The sequence below is a fragment of the Rhinolophus ferrumequinum genome, chromosome 17 (assembly GCF_004115265.2).
Source record: "Rhinolophus ferrumequinum isolate MPI-CBG mRhiFer1 chromosome 17, mRhiFer1_v1.p, whole genome shotgun sequence".
Lineage (NCBI taxonomy): Eukaryota > Metazoa > Chordata > Mammalia > Chiroptera > Rhinolophidae > Rhinolophus > Rhinolophus ferrumequinum.
Window position 1 is genome coordinate 11,563,434 of NC_046300.1, and position 16,839 is coordinate 11,580,272.

The following is a 16,839-nucleotide window of genomic DNA, read 5'->3' on the forward strand; positions in this document are numbered from 1 at the left end:
ATTCATTCATTCATTCATTCATTCATTGCCTTCTGTTCACACAGACCCTATGGAGTGACGGAAGACAACTCAGCCTGAATCTGCCAGACCACAGAGTGGGCTGTCTCTGTTGCTTATTTCACCTGTGGGAGGGTTGAGGTGGTGTGGGCTCCATCTCATGTGTAACTTATATATTCAAATAACTACTTTGAGTGGCTCCACCACCAGAACTTCCCCAGTGTGAATGCAGAAAGTCCCGCATCCCTTGAAACCCCTCAGTCCCAGACAAGTGGGGATGGTTGGTCACCCCCCCACAACCACAGAGGTCTGCGGTGATATCCTTTCCTTTCACAAACCTGATGGCTCCCTGCCTTTCAGCCTCCCTTCTTTGTGGAGGGTCCTTGGTGTGAGGTAGTTCCTGCAGGTTTTTCTCATCCCCTTTGTGATGTGGGCTTATAAGCCCCCTGGACCGGGAAGCTGATGGGCCTCCCACCACGCCTGGACTTGTAGGTCGTGATGAGTCCCTGCCTGCTCCCTGCTCTGCATTTCTCTCAGCACAGCCTGACATCTTTCTCCTTCCATTTCGGTGCGTTGTGGGTAGCCGAGGCAGGCTTTGTCCTGATGCAGGTAACAAGAAGAGTGTTCATAAAAGAAAACACCGCCACTGCCCTCCCCCTTTCTCAAGGCTGCGAGCACATGTTGCCTCAGACCAGCTCTCAGTGAGTACACAAAGGTGGGGCTGTTTTCTTTCTGATGAAATTGAATATTTTTAAACAAGGCAAGCAACACCACAGCTAAAAATGCTTGGATTTGAAAATAAATTGTGTGGCAGATTTACACAAATCCCTTGAATCACTTAGAGGTGCTTTCAGCAGCAAGTACAATTCGTGACTAAAGGGGGGTCACGCAACAGAGCTTTGCGCTTCTTGCATAAGAAGTCTGGAGGTGGGCAGCTGCTGATATTGATTCAGGGATCAGTGGTGTCTGGCTTGAAACTGGCATCAATGCCATTCTCTAGGTCCCTTCATGTCAAAAATATGGCAGCCGCAACTCCAAACGTCATACCTTGAGCAGCTGATTTCAAGGGGAAGCACAGGCCTTCTTTGCCTCTCGTCTGGAGGAAAATCATCCTCAGAAGTCCCCTCTCCCCAGTGCACCTCCCCTTACATTCTACTGGCCAGAACTGGATCAAACACCCACCCATAGGCCAGGGGCAGCTCCCACCTTCTTTGTAATCCAGGGGTCTCTGCACAAAACACTATCAGAGCTCTTTGGGGAGGGGTGGCTTTGGCTGGATGACCAAAAATGTATTCCCAGCCCTCTTTCTGTGGGTCTCAGAAGCTCTGAGTCTGGTCCTGGTCTCATTTCTGTCTGGCTCAGGTATGAGCAACGTGATGAACTGGAGGCCTTATCTTCAAGCCCCGATATGGAAGCAAGGAAGGTGAGCTAGCAGTGAGGGCTTCTGCATGAGTTTGCTTTTCATCAGGGGCTCCATGGCAAGAAACAATTTTGAACACAGGTAAACTAGATCATTTCAGAGGGAATGTCTGCCTCGGATGTTTCTGAGTTTCTGGCCAGCAGCTGGTCTCGTCTCCAGGCATTTTTTTTGCAGACACAGATATAGATGTAGATATTGACACAGATATAAATGTAATTATAGATTGTGTTATCTGGTCATGTCTGCAGAGCAGATGGAGAGCCATCTGTTGGGGAAGACTCCAGCGAGGGCCAAGGGCTGGGGCAAACTGAGGGGCGAGTGAGGGCAAGTGAGATTCGGGGGTTCAGGGCTGGCTCCCCATCCCTGAGTCAGAAGTGGCTGAGCCAGGCCCCTCTTTGGGGCCCCTGGCTCCTCTAAGGGACTTAGGACTTGAACCAGCCAAATCTATCTCATTGTTGGATTATAGTTGACAAATGAGCCTGTAAAAAACCCAAACTGCAGTAGAACACTTGGCAAGGTCTCCTTATTACACATGTCTGCATCTTGGAGCTGAAGGCAGCCTTCATGTATATTTAGGTGTTCTCCACTTGTGGGAGGAGAGATCCAAGCAGCTTTGCTGGAAGACGTGGGACCGAGTTGGTGAATGATTGATGTTTTTGTGTGGGTCACCAGGCCTGGGGAATGGCAGATGACCACCAGCCAGCGGTCCTGAGGCTGACACTGGTCTACTCTGGTATTTCCCAGGAAAACTTGGGTGGGGAGATCAGTGTGGCAGTAGGTAAGCAGCCTTCATTTATGGCTTTGTTAAATGCTTAGGTTTTATAACTCAGGATATTAGTCAACTTACCCTGCGAGCTCTGAGACAAAACCTTTCCCTAAATCTAGACTGTCCCGCCTAGGGGAGACTTTGCCTTCCTCCCCTGGCAGCATCCTCTCTCCTTTGTGTTCTGTCTTCATCAAACAGTGTGATATGAATTGGTGTTCTGGCGGGAGAAGGGCAGGGAAGCAATTTCTCTCCCTCCTCCTTTTCTCTCTTGCATCTTCCCCTTTACTTCCTCTTCCTCCTCAATCTCTTTTTGCTCCTCCTCTTTCCACCCTTCCCCTCCTCCTCCTCCTCCTTCTTATTTTAATGTTAAAAGCACTACTAATTGAACACCTACTATGTGCCAGGCCCTGTGTTAAGCATTTTACGTATGTTTATCTCAGTTCTCCCAACAAGCCTAGGAGGTAGATTTTGTTATTATCCCCATTTTATAGTGAAGAATTAAGCTAAAGAAAATAAACGACGTTCTCAAGGTCACATAGCTAACAAGTAGTAGGACCAGGACTGTCTGACTTTAGAGCCCCAGTTTGTTTTTTTCAGATTCTTCAAAAATTAGCTTATTTTCCAAGTTAACGGGGGTGGTGCAATGAACACCTGTAGGCCGCTCACTAGGTTTTCTGAGCATCCTGCCACTCCTGCTCCATGTTTCTCTCTCAATACATATATACACACGCTTCCTTTTTGCCCAACTGTCTGAAAGTTGACTGCAAGCCTCATGACGTTTTACCCCCGACGCCTCCCCAAGGAGTATGGCTCTGCCAACACCTTGATTTTCAACCAATAGTCTGATGTCTGACTTCAGACCTACAGAAGACAATACATTTGTGTTGATTAAGCTGCGAAGTGTGAGGTAACTTGTTACAGCAGCAATAGAACATGGACACACATGTGATGCTGACAGACCTCTCGCTGCTTCAGAATATTCCGGTGCATAGCAACTGATGTCATAGAAAGGATTCTAGAAAAGCAGGCCATGGAGGATTTCTGGTGTAGAAGCCTTTGGGTGAAGGCAAACTGGTTATCAAGGAAGTGACATCTGAAGAATCCAGGGATCTGCGTGGAGGGAGAGCAGCCTTCCTGGAACGAACATTGAAGCTGCTGCAGTGGCTGTTCTTCCCCACCCCCGAGGAGGTTGCAAGACCTGCAAAGGACTGGAGGACTGATACGCAGGTAGATGGTGGGCAGGAAGCAGGACAGGTGTGAGGACAGCCAGCTGCCGGAGACTCTGCTCAGCACATTCACTTATTGCTCATCTGATGACAGTTCTCTTTGGAAGACTAGGTTTTTGTTCATTCATTCACTCAACAGAGATTCATTGAGGACCTACTGTGCACCAAGCTCTGTTCTAAGTTCTGGGGATAAAGCAGAGAACAAAACAGATCAGCTTTCTGTATCTCTTGTGCTTACACTCTGGTATGGGAGATAGACAAGTGAATAAATACATGATCAAGGTAATTTCTGAAATTGGCATATTGGGAAGAAAATAAAACTATATTCTGTGATGGGGCAGTGGTCAGGGAACCCTACATGAGGTGGTGCGCTCATCTGAGCTGAGACCACGATCAGAAAGTGCAAGCTCTGTGGTGGTTGGGGGAATCATGTTCCAGGCAGAAGAGCGAGCATGTGCAAAGGACCTGTGGTAGGAAGGAGATTGGCACGTTCAGAGAGAAATGTGCAAGGTGAATGTGGCGGTGTGAGGGTGAACCAGGGGAGAGGTGTGAAATGAAACTGGATGGGTGCTCAGGCTAGATCAGGTATTGTCGGCCAGGATGAGGAGTTGGGATCTTATTTAAAGTACAAGGGGAGTCCACTGGTGGTGTGATGTGATGGGATATGTGTTTTTTAAGAGTGGATAGGTTTTGGAAGGACAGGAGACAGGCTTCCGGATGAACTGGCTGCTGGGGAAGAGGAAGGAAGAGAGGACTCTGCGTGCTTTTTATGAGTTGAGGTGGGGCCTGCCCTCTGGGAGACAGACATCGCCTGAATATTGTTTGCTTTGTTGGGCAATGTAAACATGGACTTCTCTCCTATACATTGAAATGCAGTTATTAAGCTACAGTTATGGAGTGCACCAGAACTCAGAAAGGGGGGTGTCTACAGGAGATTGGGTGCTTTGCATATTGAGCTCATTTACTCTTTAAATCAACACAATTAGGTGATCGTTACTTTCACTTCGGTTATAGGCGAGGAAACTGAGGCTGAGTATCTTAGATCACTCTTGGGATCACTAAGATCCCAGCGACTGAGGGGGTTGGACCCAGGCAACTTGACTCCCAAATCTGAGCACCTCAATGGTAGGCCGTCCTTGACAACGAATTTGATTTACTGGTCACGTCGGTAGCTAATGATGCAGCTTGAGAGTTTCAGCAAATGTTTGAAAGTGCATTTCTTCTTATTCATGAATATACTTATTTATTTCCAACTTTTGCCCAAGTTAGACATTTAGGTCATTGGTTTTCAACAGGGGGACAAGTTTGTCTCAGGAGACATTTGACAATGTCTGGAGACATTTTAGCAGTCACAACTGAGGGGGTGGACGTACTGGCATCTAGAGGTCAGCTGTGCTTCTCAACCATCTCCAATGCACCAGAGAGCCCCCCGGAACAAAGAATTTTCCAGCCCAACTGCCAAGGTCGAGAACCCCTGGTGGAGGTGAATATAGGCTGGAGGATATGCAAACACCTGTGAATGATGACAAACAAGAGGGTGGAATTAATTGTCCAGTTGATATATATTTATGCACTGTTAGGGGCTGCAGGGCATGCCAGGAAGAAGGTATGTTGTAATTTCCAATTGCACATTCTGGTCTGAGGGATGGGCCGTAGCACAGAACAGGATAATCACCGCTGAAGAGTTCTGGAAATGATTCTGAGGGCAGTGGGGGCTCAGTGAGGGAATGTTCTTGAAGGATTGCATCGGGCTTCAAGGAGGTGGCATCTGGGGTGGAGACCTGAAGGTGGAGAAACGTTTGGGTGTGGGGAGGCATGGTAGGGCCCTGTGTACTGGTAAGACCCACGCGTGAAGACACCAAGGGAAGAATTAACCGGAGCATGGGCGTTGGGGGTGTGGTGTGGGGAGGTGCCGAGAGGGTCCGAGAGGGAGCAACATGGGAACTCAGAGGCAAGAGCGGGTGAGGCAAGACGTTGGCGGGCTTAGAAAACCAAGTGTGGGTTTGCTATGTAAGGACTAGGGAACTAGCAGCAGTCTCAAAGTACTGCTTTGTTCATGCTTTGGGGACACTCCTCAGTCATGGTAGAAAACGCTGCAGGGAGGCGTTGGTGCAGAGGAGTGGAGCCCAGGAGCTGGGCGATGACTTACCTTGCAGAGATCAGGTGGGGAGGCGATGGTGATGAGGTGAGTTTAGCTGACGACAGCAGAAACGGGAGCGGATAAGCTCCAGAGCCAATTCTCGGGGCTCCCCACACGTTATCCCCCGCTTTTTACAGACAAGAAAGCAGAGGTATGACAAGGCTCAGTGACTTGTCTGCTATTGCTGATGACGGCTCAGCGAATAAGTGGCAGGTCTGGGCTGGACCAGCGCTTGTCTCCTGTGTGGACAGTGGAGTTTGGTTTGCAGGAAATCTGAGGACTGGTCTGTGTAAAGGGGAAGGCCACAACTCAGAGTATAGTCCAGGGTAAAAGGCAGCGGAGGAAGTCACTCAACATGACAGTGGTGGTTGTGCTCCCGTGGTGGGACCGTGGTGCATTTGCTTTCTTCTCTCTCTTTTTCTGTTTTCCAAAATGTGTTTAACGAACACGTTCTACTTCCACAATAAAGGGGAAGAGAGGGTTTGAGCATCTTCATCTAATGTGAAAGAGAAAGGAGTGAGGACAAAACCAAGTAGAAGCCATTGAGTTTTGCTGAAGGGAAAGAATGGGTGTGTGTGGGAGGGAGAGATCTTCAAAGGAGCAATTTCCTTAGAAAAATAGGTCAAGAAGGGGAGGCGAGGCGGGCCTCCGGGATCCTGGGTTTGCAGTAACTCGAATCAGAGAAAGGATGGGAAGAAGTGTCATGGTTGAGCCGGGCGGGACTCCCATTTTTCTGAACACACTGGATTGCACCCCTCACCCCCACAGTGCCCTTCTCTTCCTTCAGAGGACCCAGTGTGCCCGGGATCTTGGTAGAAATTACCTGTGACTCCACCCGCTCACCCAGCTGCTTCCGCCCTGAGCTGTCCGGAGTCTGGAGAAGATGAAGACGTCTGTGGTTTTCGCCCTTCTCGGCTACCTGATGGCTCCAAGTGGTGCTGCTGTCCTGGGGCGCTGTGTGGTGGCTAAGAGGCTTCAGGAAGGAGGCCTGAGTGATTATGAGGGCTATAGCCTTGAAAACTGTGAGTAGGCCCCTTTCAGCCCCCTCTCGCCTCACTCTCTTTCCCTCCGTCCGCTGCCGAGGTACCACCACTCCAGCCTTCCTCTGAGCCACACACCTCCGGTTCTGTCATAGGGGTGTGCCTGGCTTATTTTGAGAGCAAATTCAACCCCGAGGCTGTCTACGAGAATGTGCGTGATGCCTACGTGGGCTTCGGCCTCTTTCAGATTCGCAACACCAACTGGTGTGACAAGGGCCAGAACCTGTGCCACGTGTCCTGTTCCGGTAGGTCCCTCACCTGCCCACCCCCACCCTGTTCCACACTGGGGCACTGGGGGCACTGAGCTCAGAGGTCTACCTTCCTAATGACCAGAGTTGACAAGTTTGATGCAGGGAGGGGCTGGCAGGGGCTGGGCGGAGCCAAATCCAAGGCGGGGTCCCGGGGAGGCTGAGTGCTGCACTGCCAGGGTCCCCAGGGAGAAAGGGAGGCGGTGAGCCCGGCCCAGCGGCCTGGGTCGGAGCCATGAGACCCACATCCAGATGGGCAGAGAAAGTGTCTGGTGATGAGGAAAGGCAGGGAGGAGAGGTCAGACATCAGAACCCATCTGAGCCTGAAGGGTAAGCGTAGAGGGCTCCAGTTGGGTCTGATTTTACCCTCACATGGCCAGCACACTCTTCTTCAAGGAGGACAGAAGCTGCCACTTTGACAGGCAGAAGTGGTCCCTGGGACGAGACAGGAGCGGCCCAATCCAGAGGGAGCTTGCCCACCACTTTGAGGAGGTTCCATATACCTGTGGTCAAGAGGAGGTGGTTGCCCAAGGTTTACTCATCCCATGCGCGTTTACTGAGCACCCACTGAGAGCCAGATGAACGGCATATGATCCCCAAGCTGTGGGTATCGGGTGGAGCACCCACCATCAGGGTGGCACCGCCTTTGTCTCCTGCCTCTTACGTCTTCCATAGCAGGGTTGTGGAGGACAGAAATGGAAGGTAATGGTGTAGAAGTGGAAAGACATGTTCGGCAAAGTTGGACTAAGCCAAGGATTGGGGTTCTGTTTTACAGGCAACTAGGGGGCACTGAACTAACGTTTTAAGGGAAAGCAGTCAGACCAGATTAGGGGCAGGGGGAGGCTGTAGTGCAGGCAGGAAGAAAGGTATTGCCGCAGGACCAGGTGGGAGGTCTTGGTTTCCACCATCCAAGGAGGGAACAGAAGGATGAATGCGTAGACATGTTGGTTCCGTAGAGGCACCTGTGGGCCCCCTCATACGCTGTTCCTTCTGCCTGGAACAGTTCTCCTTCTGTGACTCTGAATCCCCTTTCCTTAGATGTCAGTTGGCCGGGTAACCCTTCCCTGAGCTGTCAAGTCTGAATTAGGTACCCCCATTCAATGCGCCCCCCCTCCCACTGCAGTGCCCACCATCCCAGGTATCCTTTGTATTATAATTGTCTGTAATCTTTACCCCTTTCCAGACCGCAGGCTCTGTGAGGGCAGGGATTTATCACGTTTGCCGTTCTACCTCCACTACTTCTTACAGTGCCTAGCACAGAGAATTCACTAAATATATATAGACTGTTAATGAAAATATTATTATAAAGATTACCAGGAAAAACATCACTAGATTTAGTAAAACGTGAGCACACCCTGCTGCCTCCCAGTACGTCTGAGGAAAATTTAGGGATAGGTTTATTCTTGGAATCACGTGGACGCCCCTCTAATGTGAGCACCTTGTACGTTCCCTGACATGCTCTGATGTGGCTGCCAGGTGGTATGGTATCATTCTACTTTATTTTCTCCACAGATTTATTGGATCCAAATTTAAAGAAGACAATTGAATGTGCCAAGAAAATTGTAAAAGGAAAAGAAGGGATGGGAGCATGGTGAGTGGCAGTCTACATAGCCTGTACTTACAATGACTCTCACTCGTTTGATCTTAACATTGGCCTAGTCTTGGTTGCTGTACATCTGTGGTCCCAAACTAGTGGCATCTTATTAACCAAGCTAAGCAGGAGAACACCATTGAGTTCTGCAACCCAAAGGCCACGGAAGGAAGGAAAGAATGACCAAATCGCCTTAACTTGAACAAGTTTTCTCCCGCAAATGTTGTTTAAGGTTATACAGGATGCTAGGATGAGCTTCCTTAAAATAAATATCTGTGTACATCTCTGATTATTTCTTTCATATAAATTCCTACAAGGGTTTTTGAATACGTTTAAGGTTTTTGATACAGGTTGTGAAATGATTCTGCTGCAAGCTTGTACAATTTATACTAATGTTAACCATTTAGTAAAATGCCTATTTATTGCACTCTCACCAATGACAAGACCTTTGCCATTTGAAAGGTGAATGACCATTTTGTCTTATCTTCTTTCGCATTTTATGATATCCCACTGGGAGCTTTTCCCATTACATTTGTTATACATTTATGTTCTTTAGTGACTTCCCCCACGCCTGTCCCTTTCCTTTGCCTATTTTTTATTTATGTCATCTTATTGGTTGGAAAGAACTCTTTATATATTGGATGCATTAACTGATTGTTATATATTTGCTGCCAGAAATGTCTGCAACTTTTTTGATTTATTCTTTAACCAGATATTTGCTTTGGAAAGCCTAAAATTTATAGGTGGTTGGGCCTGTATCTGAGTTCTTTCGCTCAACATTTTATTTGTTCATATTGTTCTGTGTAGTTGTAATTTGTTCATTTTCATTGCTGTGTAGTAGATCATTGTATGGATACACAGAATTTATTCATTCATTTTTCTGTTGGTGGGCATCTGGGTAGTTTTCACTTTTTAAATACTGCCATGAACATTCTATACTTATCTTTGGTGAATATATAAATGGATTTTTCCATTGATTATACAAGGAATAAAATTACTGGTCATAGGATATGCATATTTTCAGATTTGGCATATTCTGCTAAACGATTTTTTTAAAGAGATTTTGTTAACCTACACTCCCATCAGCAGTTATAGGTTTCAGTTGCTCCAAATTCTTGCCAATGCTTGGTATTTTCGAGTTTATTTTTGTGACTGTTTAGTGGTTTTGCATTATGAGTTTACTTTACATTTCCCTGATGACTAATGAGATTGAGCACTTTTTCAAATGTTTATTGACCATTTAGATATTGTTTATGTGTGTGAAATCTTTTGTCAAATTTCCTATTGTTATCTGTCTTTTTCTTGTTAATTTGTTAGGAATTATTTTTATATTCTGGATAATTTTTTTTTTGTTGGATACAAGTATTGCAAATATCTTCTTTCATTCTGGAGGTTACCTTTTTCCTTTTTAATGGAGTCTTGCTAAACGGAAGCTCTTAGTCTTAATGTAGTCTAATTTATCATTACCTTCCCTTTGTGGTTATTTTTTTTTTTTTTTTTTTTTTATAATTATTACTTTATATACCTTTGTGGTTATTTTTGATAAATCTTTGCCTAATCCTAGGCCATGATGATATTCCTTTTAATTTTTTTTCTCAAAGCTTTGTTGTTTTGCATTTCACATTGGGCTCTACGATACTTTTCTTTCTTCTTTCGGCCTTATTGCATAGGCAGTGAATGTTGAATGGAAGCGATGCTAGTGGCATCCGTGTCTCATTCCTCGTCTCACTCGTAAGAAGTTCAATCTTTTATCATTAAATGTAGTATTTTCTTTAAGTTTTATGAGCTACTCTGTCAGCTTAAGAATGTTCCTTTTCATTTCTAGTTTGTTAAAGGGTTTCTTTCTTTTTTTTTTTTTTAAATCATGAGTGGGTAATGAATGTTGGTTGTTACATTTTTAGTTCCTTTGCAACCGTTAGCCTATCCAGCTTCCTTGTAAAATTCAAACTATTTTATTGCTCTTCTTTCCTATGGCTTTCTCCAGAGGTCATGTCTGGGTGCACCTTATGGAGGATGTCAGTTTTAACAAATTTACTTCTGGATCCTGCCGTATGCTGTCTTCAGAATATTCGTCTGAATTTCATTATGATGCCCCCTTTTCTTCTTGTCATATTTTCCCATAGATCCTACGTTAGTTTTATCCTTCCTCGAGTAGGGACAGATTTACTCATATTCAGTATTTGCCAAATAGGTTGTGTGAATTTTTCTTGTCTTTGCTGTTACATGGGTGATGGTCAGATCCCCCTTCTCAGATGTCCATCTCAGCACAGGTTGGTGTGCATGTCTCTTGGCCTAATTTCCAACTTGGACATTTTTCTGGTGTGTGTATCTGGTTCTATCTCATAGGCGGAACCAGTGGAGTATATGAAACCCCTCTATTCCCAATATGTACTGCAACCACCTCCGTCTATGTCATTTATCATGGTGGGCCGCCGTTATCCAGTAGACACTGAGTTACCACCAATTTCTACCTTCCCTTGCCTTTTCTGCCCTCTCTTTCATCCCACATGTCATCATCAAATACCTGGTTGATTCTGGGCATTGTAGCCTCCAGGTAGATCTTGAAACCATGTGATATTTCCAGATTGTATAGCTTAACATATCTGACATTAGGGTTTATCCAAAATTGTTAATAAATTATTATTACATCTTGCAATAGAAGATAGTTTACGATAGAGGAAATCTGTTAATGACAACTACAGTTTCTTGGCTGCTTTAGTGTGTAGTCTTTGTAGGTTTACATAAACATCATCGTTTAATCCTCATAAATCCTTCTGCAGTGAGTATTCTTATCCCCATTTTTAAAATGAGGAAACTGAGGCACAGAGAGGTAGAATAACTTATCTCTGGCCAAAGCGTTGGAATTGATCCTGGATCTGTGCTATTTCAAGCCTCAGCTTTCCCCAGGCTACTCAAAGAGATGAGGGTGGTTTGCAAGGAGAGATCTATGCTCTGGTCAAGTAAGACGCTGTCCAGTTGTCCTGCGGGGGCAGACTCGGGGTTTCTGAGCAGGGGGGCGGCTAGTGGGGCAGGGTCAGACCAGCAGGCAGACTCACTTCACTAGTAGAAGCCTGAGAGACATTCTTTACCTACCATAACCCATAGGCTCTGTAGGCAGTGAAGACCTCGTCCAGAATCTGGCAACAGGAGATGTGTCCATCTCATAGGTTAGAACTTTTGTTTTTGCTTTTCTGCCTTTTTCTGTGTCTTTGGGAGTTCAGCCAGAGATTTGTGTCTGTTTCTTCTGCCTCTATATCTCCAGCACCAATGCCTGGCACATGATAGGTGCCTCCTAAATGTTTCTTGAAAGACCAAGGCTGCATTTGGGGCCATTATCCAGAAGCCGTTTTTAAGATGTTCACTTTCTAATTTATTATTTCTAAAAATAAAAACAATTCATATGTATTTAAAAATGAAAAATATAAAAGAAATGTCTTAGCAGCAACCTCCTTAAGTTCACCACCATTACTATGTCTTATGAACCAGAGAAAAATGTACATACAAATATTTTAAAACACATTTGAAATCCCAATGTGTGTACTGACCGGCACCCCGCTCTTTTTTCACTTATCAATAGAGTGTGCCAATCCTGGTATATCCCTACCCGGAGGTCGCTGCCATCCCTGTAACAGTGGTCAGTTTCCTCTGTTGTATGGATACTGCAAGGGATTCTCTGCCAGGTCCCTATGGGTGGACATTGAGGTTGTTTCTATATTTGTTGCTGCCGCTGTTTCAAACAATTCTACATAAACATGTTGCTCTTAGAATGTCTAGGTCCTTTCAAGTGTATCCTTAGGGAAATCCCTTGCAGAAAATTTGTTGGGACCCTTTGGGGCACCTCCAGCTACACTGTGTGAGGGGGGCCTATGCTCCCCCTCTCCCCCCACACACACTGGCTTGGAGCATTAAAACTTGTGTGGTTTTTGGAAATGGAGACATAAAATGGTACCATTCTGTTTTGCTTTGCATCTTTAATCTACAAAAAAACTTGAGCATCTTTTCCTGTCTTTGTTGACCATTTTCCTATGAACTGTTTGTTCTCGTTCTTAGCTGATTTTCCTATTGGGATACGAATATTTCCTTTTGTTTTTATTGATTTTATATATGTCCTAGATTAATTAGGGTTTGTAGACTTTTGTGCATCAAGTCTATGGGAACTATTTTTTCAGGTTTGTTATTCGTATTTTTACTGTTTGTGGTATTGTCATCATATAGGAGATTTACATTTTCACAGAATCAAATGCCTTAATCTTTTGTTTTGTGGCTTCTGAGGTTTTATGAAATCTCCGTGTTAGAAAAGTTTCTCATACTCCAAGACTGTTAAGAAATCAAGCGGTGTTTTACTTTATGTTAGAACAGTGCCTGGCACAAAATAAGCCTTATATTAAGTTCTTGTTAAACAAATTAGAAAATAGAAGTCTCGTGTTTTTCTACTTAAATTTTTGGCCTTCTTGGAATTCGTGTTGATATAAAAAGTGAGGTAGGGATGCAGTTTTATATTTTTCAAATGTCTAGTCGGTGGTCTCATACCATTTATCCATTGACTCATTTTCCTCGCTAATTTAATAGATTGCATTTTAAAGCGGATGTCCCGCTGTTAACGTTCACTTTCTTCAGAGTGTTTAAAATATCTTTCATGCATAGTCATGACTTTCCAATTCATTTGGAAGCTTGGCTGACCCTCTAGGATAAGCATGAATGAGCGAAAATCATCTTCATTGTATAGCACTAAGTCGAGAGATGCTGGACCAGGCTGACAAGGCCTTCTTCCTTGCTCAGAATTCTTATTAAGCTACTAAGCAGACACATCTTTTCCAAAGCTCAGCTGAACAGCTCTGCAGAGTTGCGGCAGACAGGAAGGAAGAAGACCAAGCAAGGCCTTGTGTGCCAACAGGAGTCCCGTCTGCGATGCCTGCCTGGGGCCATGGAGAGCCCTGTGATTTCTGAAAAGATGTGTGTGTTTTCCGTGCTGCGTTATAGCTATGAGGGACCAGGGGGCTAGAACCTCTTCTTCAACTGTAGGACAACCCTGGAAGAATCATGGAGGCCTGCCCAGCTGAGCAGTGGGACTAACAAAATAGGATTTCTAATGGCCTGCAGCTTGCCTGGTGACTCCCACAACTTCTAGGTGGGGATAGGAGGACCTAGGGTCTGGGTGCTGGCACAGGGGCTGGGAATAAGGGGATCACTTTTAGGGGCACCAGGAGAAAGAGTAGAGAAAGTCAGCCTAGCTGACCTAGGCAGGTTGAGGCACTGCAAGGAATCTTGGATGGTGAGGGGTGAGGCAGATGCATGGAAAGATGAAAGGCCCAGGCCCAGGGGACGAGAGTCCCCATGTCAGATCTAAGGTCTGCCAAGTACTCACCATAGGACCCTGGGCCCATCACAGAATTCTCACACTCACTTCAGAGAGGTTAAAAACACTGACTTTGCATGTGTTGGGGAGGATTTCACAGTTTGCCGTTCAGCCTGCCCATCTCGCAGTGTGTGTGCGGGGGAGAGGGGTGTGTATGTGGTGTGAGGATGTGGGGAGTCCCAGCATTCACGTTAGGATGGGGGGGACAGCAAGACGGACATATTCAAGATGCACAAGAGCCTTCAGACACGTACCCCGAGCAGGGGTGCAAGCTCAAATGCTGCAGGGACCAGGCCAGGAATAAGTGGGCCGGTGGGGGCTGTGGAACCCTGGAGATCCATTCACTCTTTTGGGTCTTCCTTTCTGCAGGCCCTCCTGGACCCTGAACTGCCAGTTCTCCGACACTCTGGCACGCTGGTTGGATGGATGTAAGCTGTAGCTACCAGGGTGGCCCTTGCAACACTCACCAGATGCATCTTTTGAATGAAGGTGCTTTCCTGCTTGCTACTCAATCCTGTTGATTATCTCACTGCTTGACAGGTCCAGATGGAAAAGGACAAAACTTTCCTTCACCCAGGGATGCTGGAGGCAGAATAAACCAGCTTGTTACTCAACTTAGGCCAAAGGTGTCCACTTGTATGGCTGTTGGGATTGTTACTATGATAACCATCATTTTCCATTATCACGACTTCTTAGGTTGGTGCCAGAGTAACTGCGGTTTTTGCAATTATTTGAAACCGTTTACACTGCAGTTACTTTGGTACCAACCTAATATTATTACTTCATCTCAGATGGAGGTTTTGAAGGAAGGAAACTATCTGGAAAACAAGATGTGTCCGTGAATGTCAACATTAAATAGGGAAAGGAAGGAAAGATACAGAGAAGGAAAGAGGAGTCAGAGGAGAGAGGGACAGAGGTGGCACAAGCAGATGTCCACGCTGACACTCAGGTGGACGTGAGGATACCGCAGAACGCTCTTTGCACTTCTATGGGGAGAATATAGTGACAGTTGCTCTTTCTTATAACAAGTTAAAAAAAAAAAAAGCACACACTCACATTAGAGAAATTGTGGAAAATACAGCAACACAGAAAGAGAGTCCCCACGTGATCCTAGTACCTAAGGACAATCACTGCCACGCCTTGGCTGCATTTCCTTTTGGCCTTTTTTCTAGAGAGTGGATTTTCTTTTTGTCAGCCAGTGCTGTCCTCATGCTATCGATAGTTTTGTACTTTGCTTTTCAGAAGGAAAAACCGTGGTAATACACCCTACGTGTATTTTGATTTTAAGCAGGAAGGGGGTTATTTCTGAAGCTTAGGGGCTCACAGGATGGGGCAGCAGGTGTCCGTGGGGGCTTCCAGGGCACACCTGCCTGAGATGTGGGAGTGGAAGCAGCAGCACAGGTATCTGCTCGTCAGGAGCCAAGGCACCTGCAGAACCGAAGGTATTATGGAGTTTAGAGAACGTAGTCCTTCAGAGAACCTTTCTGCCCTGCGCAGGAGAGAAAATACTGGGGTGGCGATGAGAGAGCTTGTCTGCAGCCTCTGCTGTTAGAGATTCTTCAACATGAAATCTTAGTGCTGGTTCACAGTCCATTGTGTGAATGAACCACAACTCAGTAACTTTTCCCCTGCTGTCAGAGTTTTAGATATTGCCATTTAAAAACCATGACAAAGAATGAGGTCGTTCCTGAGTGGGGCTGCCTCTCTTTTCATTTTCCATACTTTCACAATCACACAAACCACATACATTTGATGAAGAAAACTTGGGAGAGCCCAGATAGTCATAAAGAAGGAAATTAGATACCCAGCCTCCCCTTACTGGAAACAGAAGTTTCTGTCATTGTTGTGCAGCCACAGCGCAGAGAACCTCAACGGAGGGGAGGAGCGGTCAGTGTCCATCTTTCCTTGCGCACACTTCCCATTTCAGTGTGAGTGTGTACACATTCTTTTCCTTACAAACGTGGCCTACCACTGTATCTACAGGTTTCTATCTTGCTTTTTTTCAGTTAACATTTTGTGGTCTTACTGTTTCCAGGTCTATGACAGGGATCCCAGCGCTGGTTTTCACGACTCCACAGTGTCCCTTTATGCGGACAAACCATAATGTACATAACCCTCTATTGTGACTGTCTTCAATCTACACAAAAAGCCAATGACGTAGGAGAATCATGGCCACCGAAGAGGCAGGCAGAACCTAAATAAGGCAGGTCAGCCCTTCTTTCTGTTGGCATTTTGCTCACTTTCAGAAAGGAGAAGAAAGAGCTACACATTAGAATTTTAGGGGCAGAACTTCGACTCAAGTTCAGTAATGGTTGATCACCTTCATCCGTTAGTTTTGTGTGGCTTTCCCCCTTCTCTAGGGAAAAAGGTATTCGATAGTTTCCAACCACACAGATGAATGGGACAGTAAAATTCTGCTGGCACTGGCACTTGCTGTTAGGGTCGATGAGAAGCTTCTAAGACCTTGAGAGCAACTTCCTTATTGAGCTGGGAACCCCACACTGCTTCTGAGGATGGGTCCAAATGTGATAATGCACCTGATCCCAACCCAACCCCAACCCACACATAAGGGACAATCTGCAATGATTGAAAGCGCTATCTCCTCAAGTGCCCAATCCGGCGTGCTGCCGCCGCCTTCCAGCTCATTTCTCCCGCCATGGGACATCACTGTCCTCTAATGGCCACTTGTGTCAACATGGGCGTGAGGCTTGAGGTCAAAGCAAATGTTAGTGTATTGATTGGAACAAGCTCTCTAGCGTTTCCCAACACCGTCTCCTGGCTCGGCGCCCTCAAACCCACTGATAACGGGCATGACAGCGAGCGCTCCTTCTGCAGCCAGATCTCCTGGTCTGGTTGACAGAACGATGAGCCAGGCTGGATGAAGAAATCTCAATAACAATGACTCCTGTTACTATTACTTCCATCACCAGCAGCTGCCATATTAACTCCAATTTTACAAATATTAACTTTTAGGCTTTTACATACAATACTTTCAAACCTTGAAAAATCTTACAAGGGAGGTATGAACTGTAACCATGACAGACAGAGAAACTGA

At 45.9% G+C, this 16,839-nt stretch overlaps 1 protein-coding gene across 4 annotated transcripts in view; it reads left to right on the forward strand.

The window, feature by feature from the left end:
* Positions 1 to 14,384, forward strand: part of LYZL4 (lysozyme like 4) — a 61,115-nt gene extending 46,731 nt beyond the window's left edge. For 3 of the 4 annotated variants that reach the window (XM_033132192.1, XM_033132194.1, XM_033132193.1), the window contains 4 exons: positions 6,337 to 6,571; positions 6,685 to 6,834; positions 8,350 to 8,428; positions 14,154 to 14,384. In XM_033132192.1, coding sequence (XP_032988083.1) covers positions 6,433 to 6,571; positions 6,685 to 6,834; positions 8,350 to 8,428; positions 14,154 to 14,223 — 438 coding nt within the window. In that variant the 5' untranslated portion in view covers positions 6,337 to 6,432 and the 3' untranslated portion in view covers positions 14,224 to 14,384. Of the gene's footprint in view, positions 1 to 335; positions 699 to 1,359; positions 1,421 to 6,336; positions 6,572 to 6,684; positions 6,835 to 8,349; positions 8,429 to 14,153 lie in introns of those variants that run through there. The other variant, XM_033132195.1, reaches the window with a different exon arrangement.
* Positions 14,385 to 16,839: the final 2,455 nt, after the last annotated feature.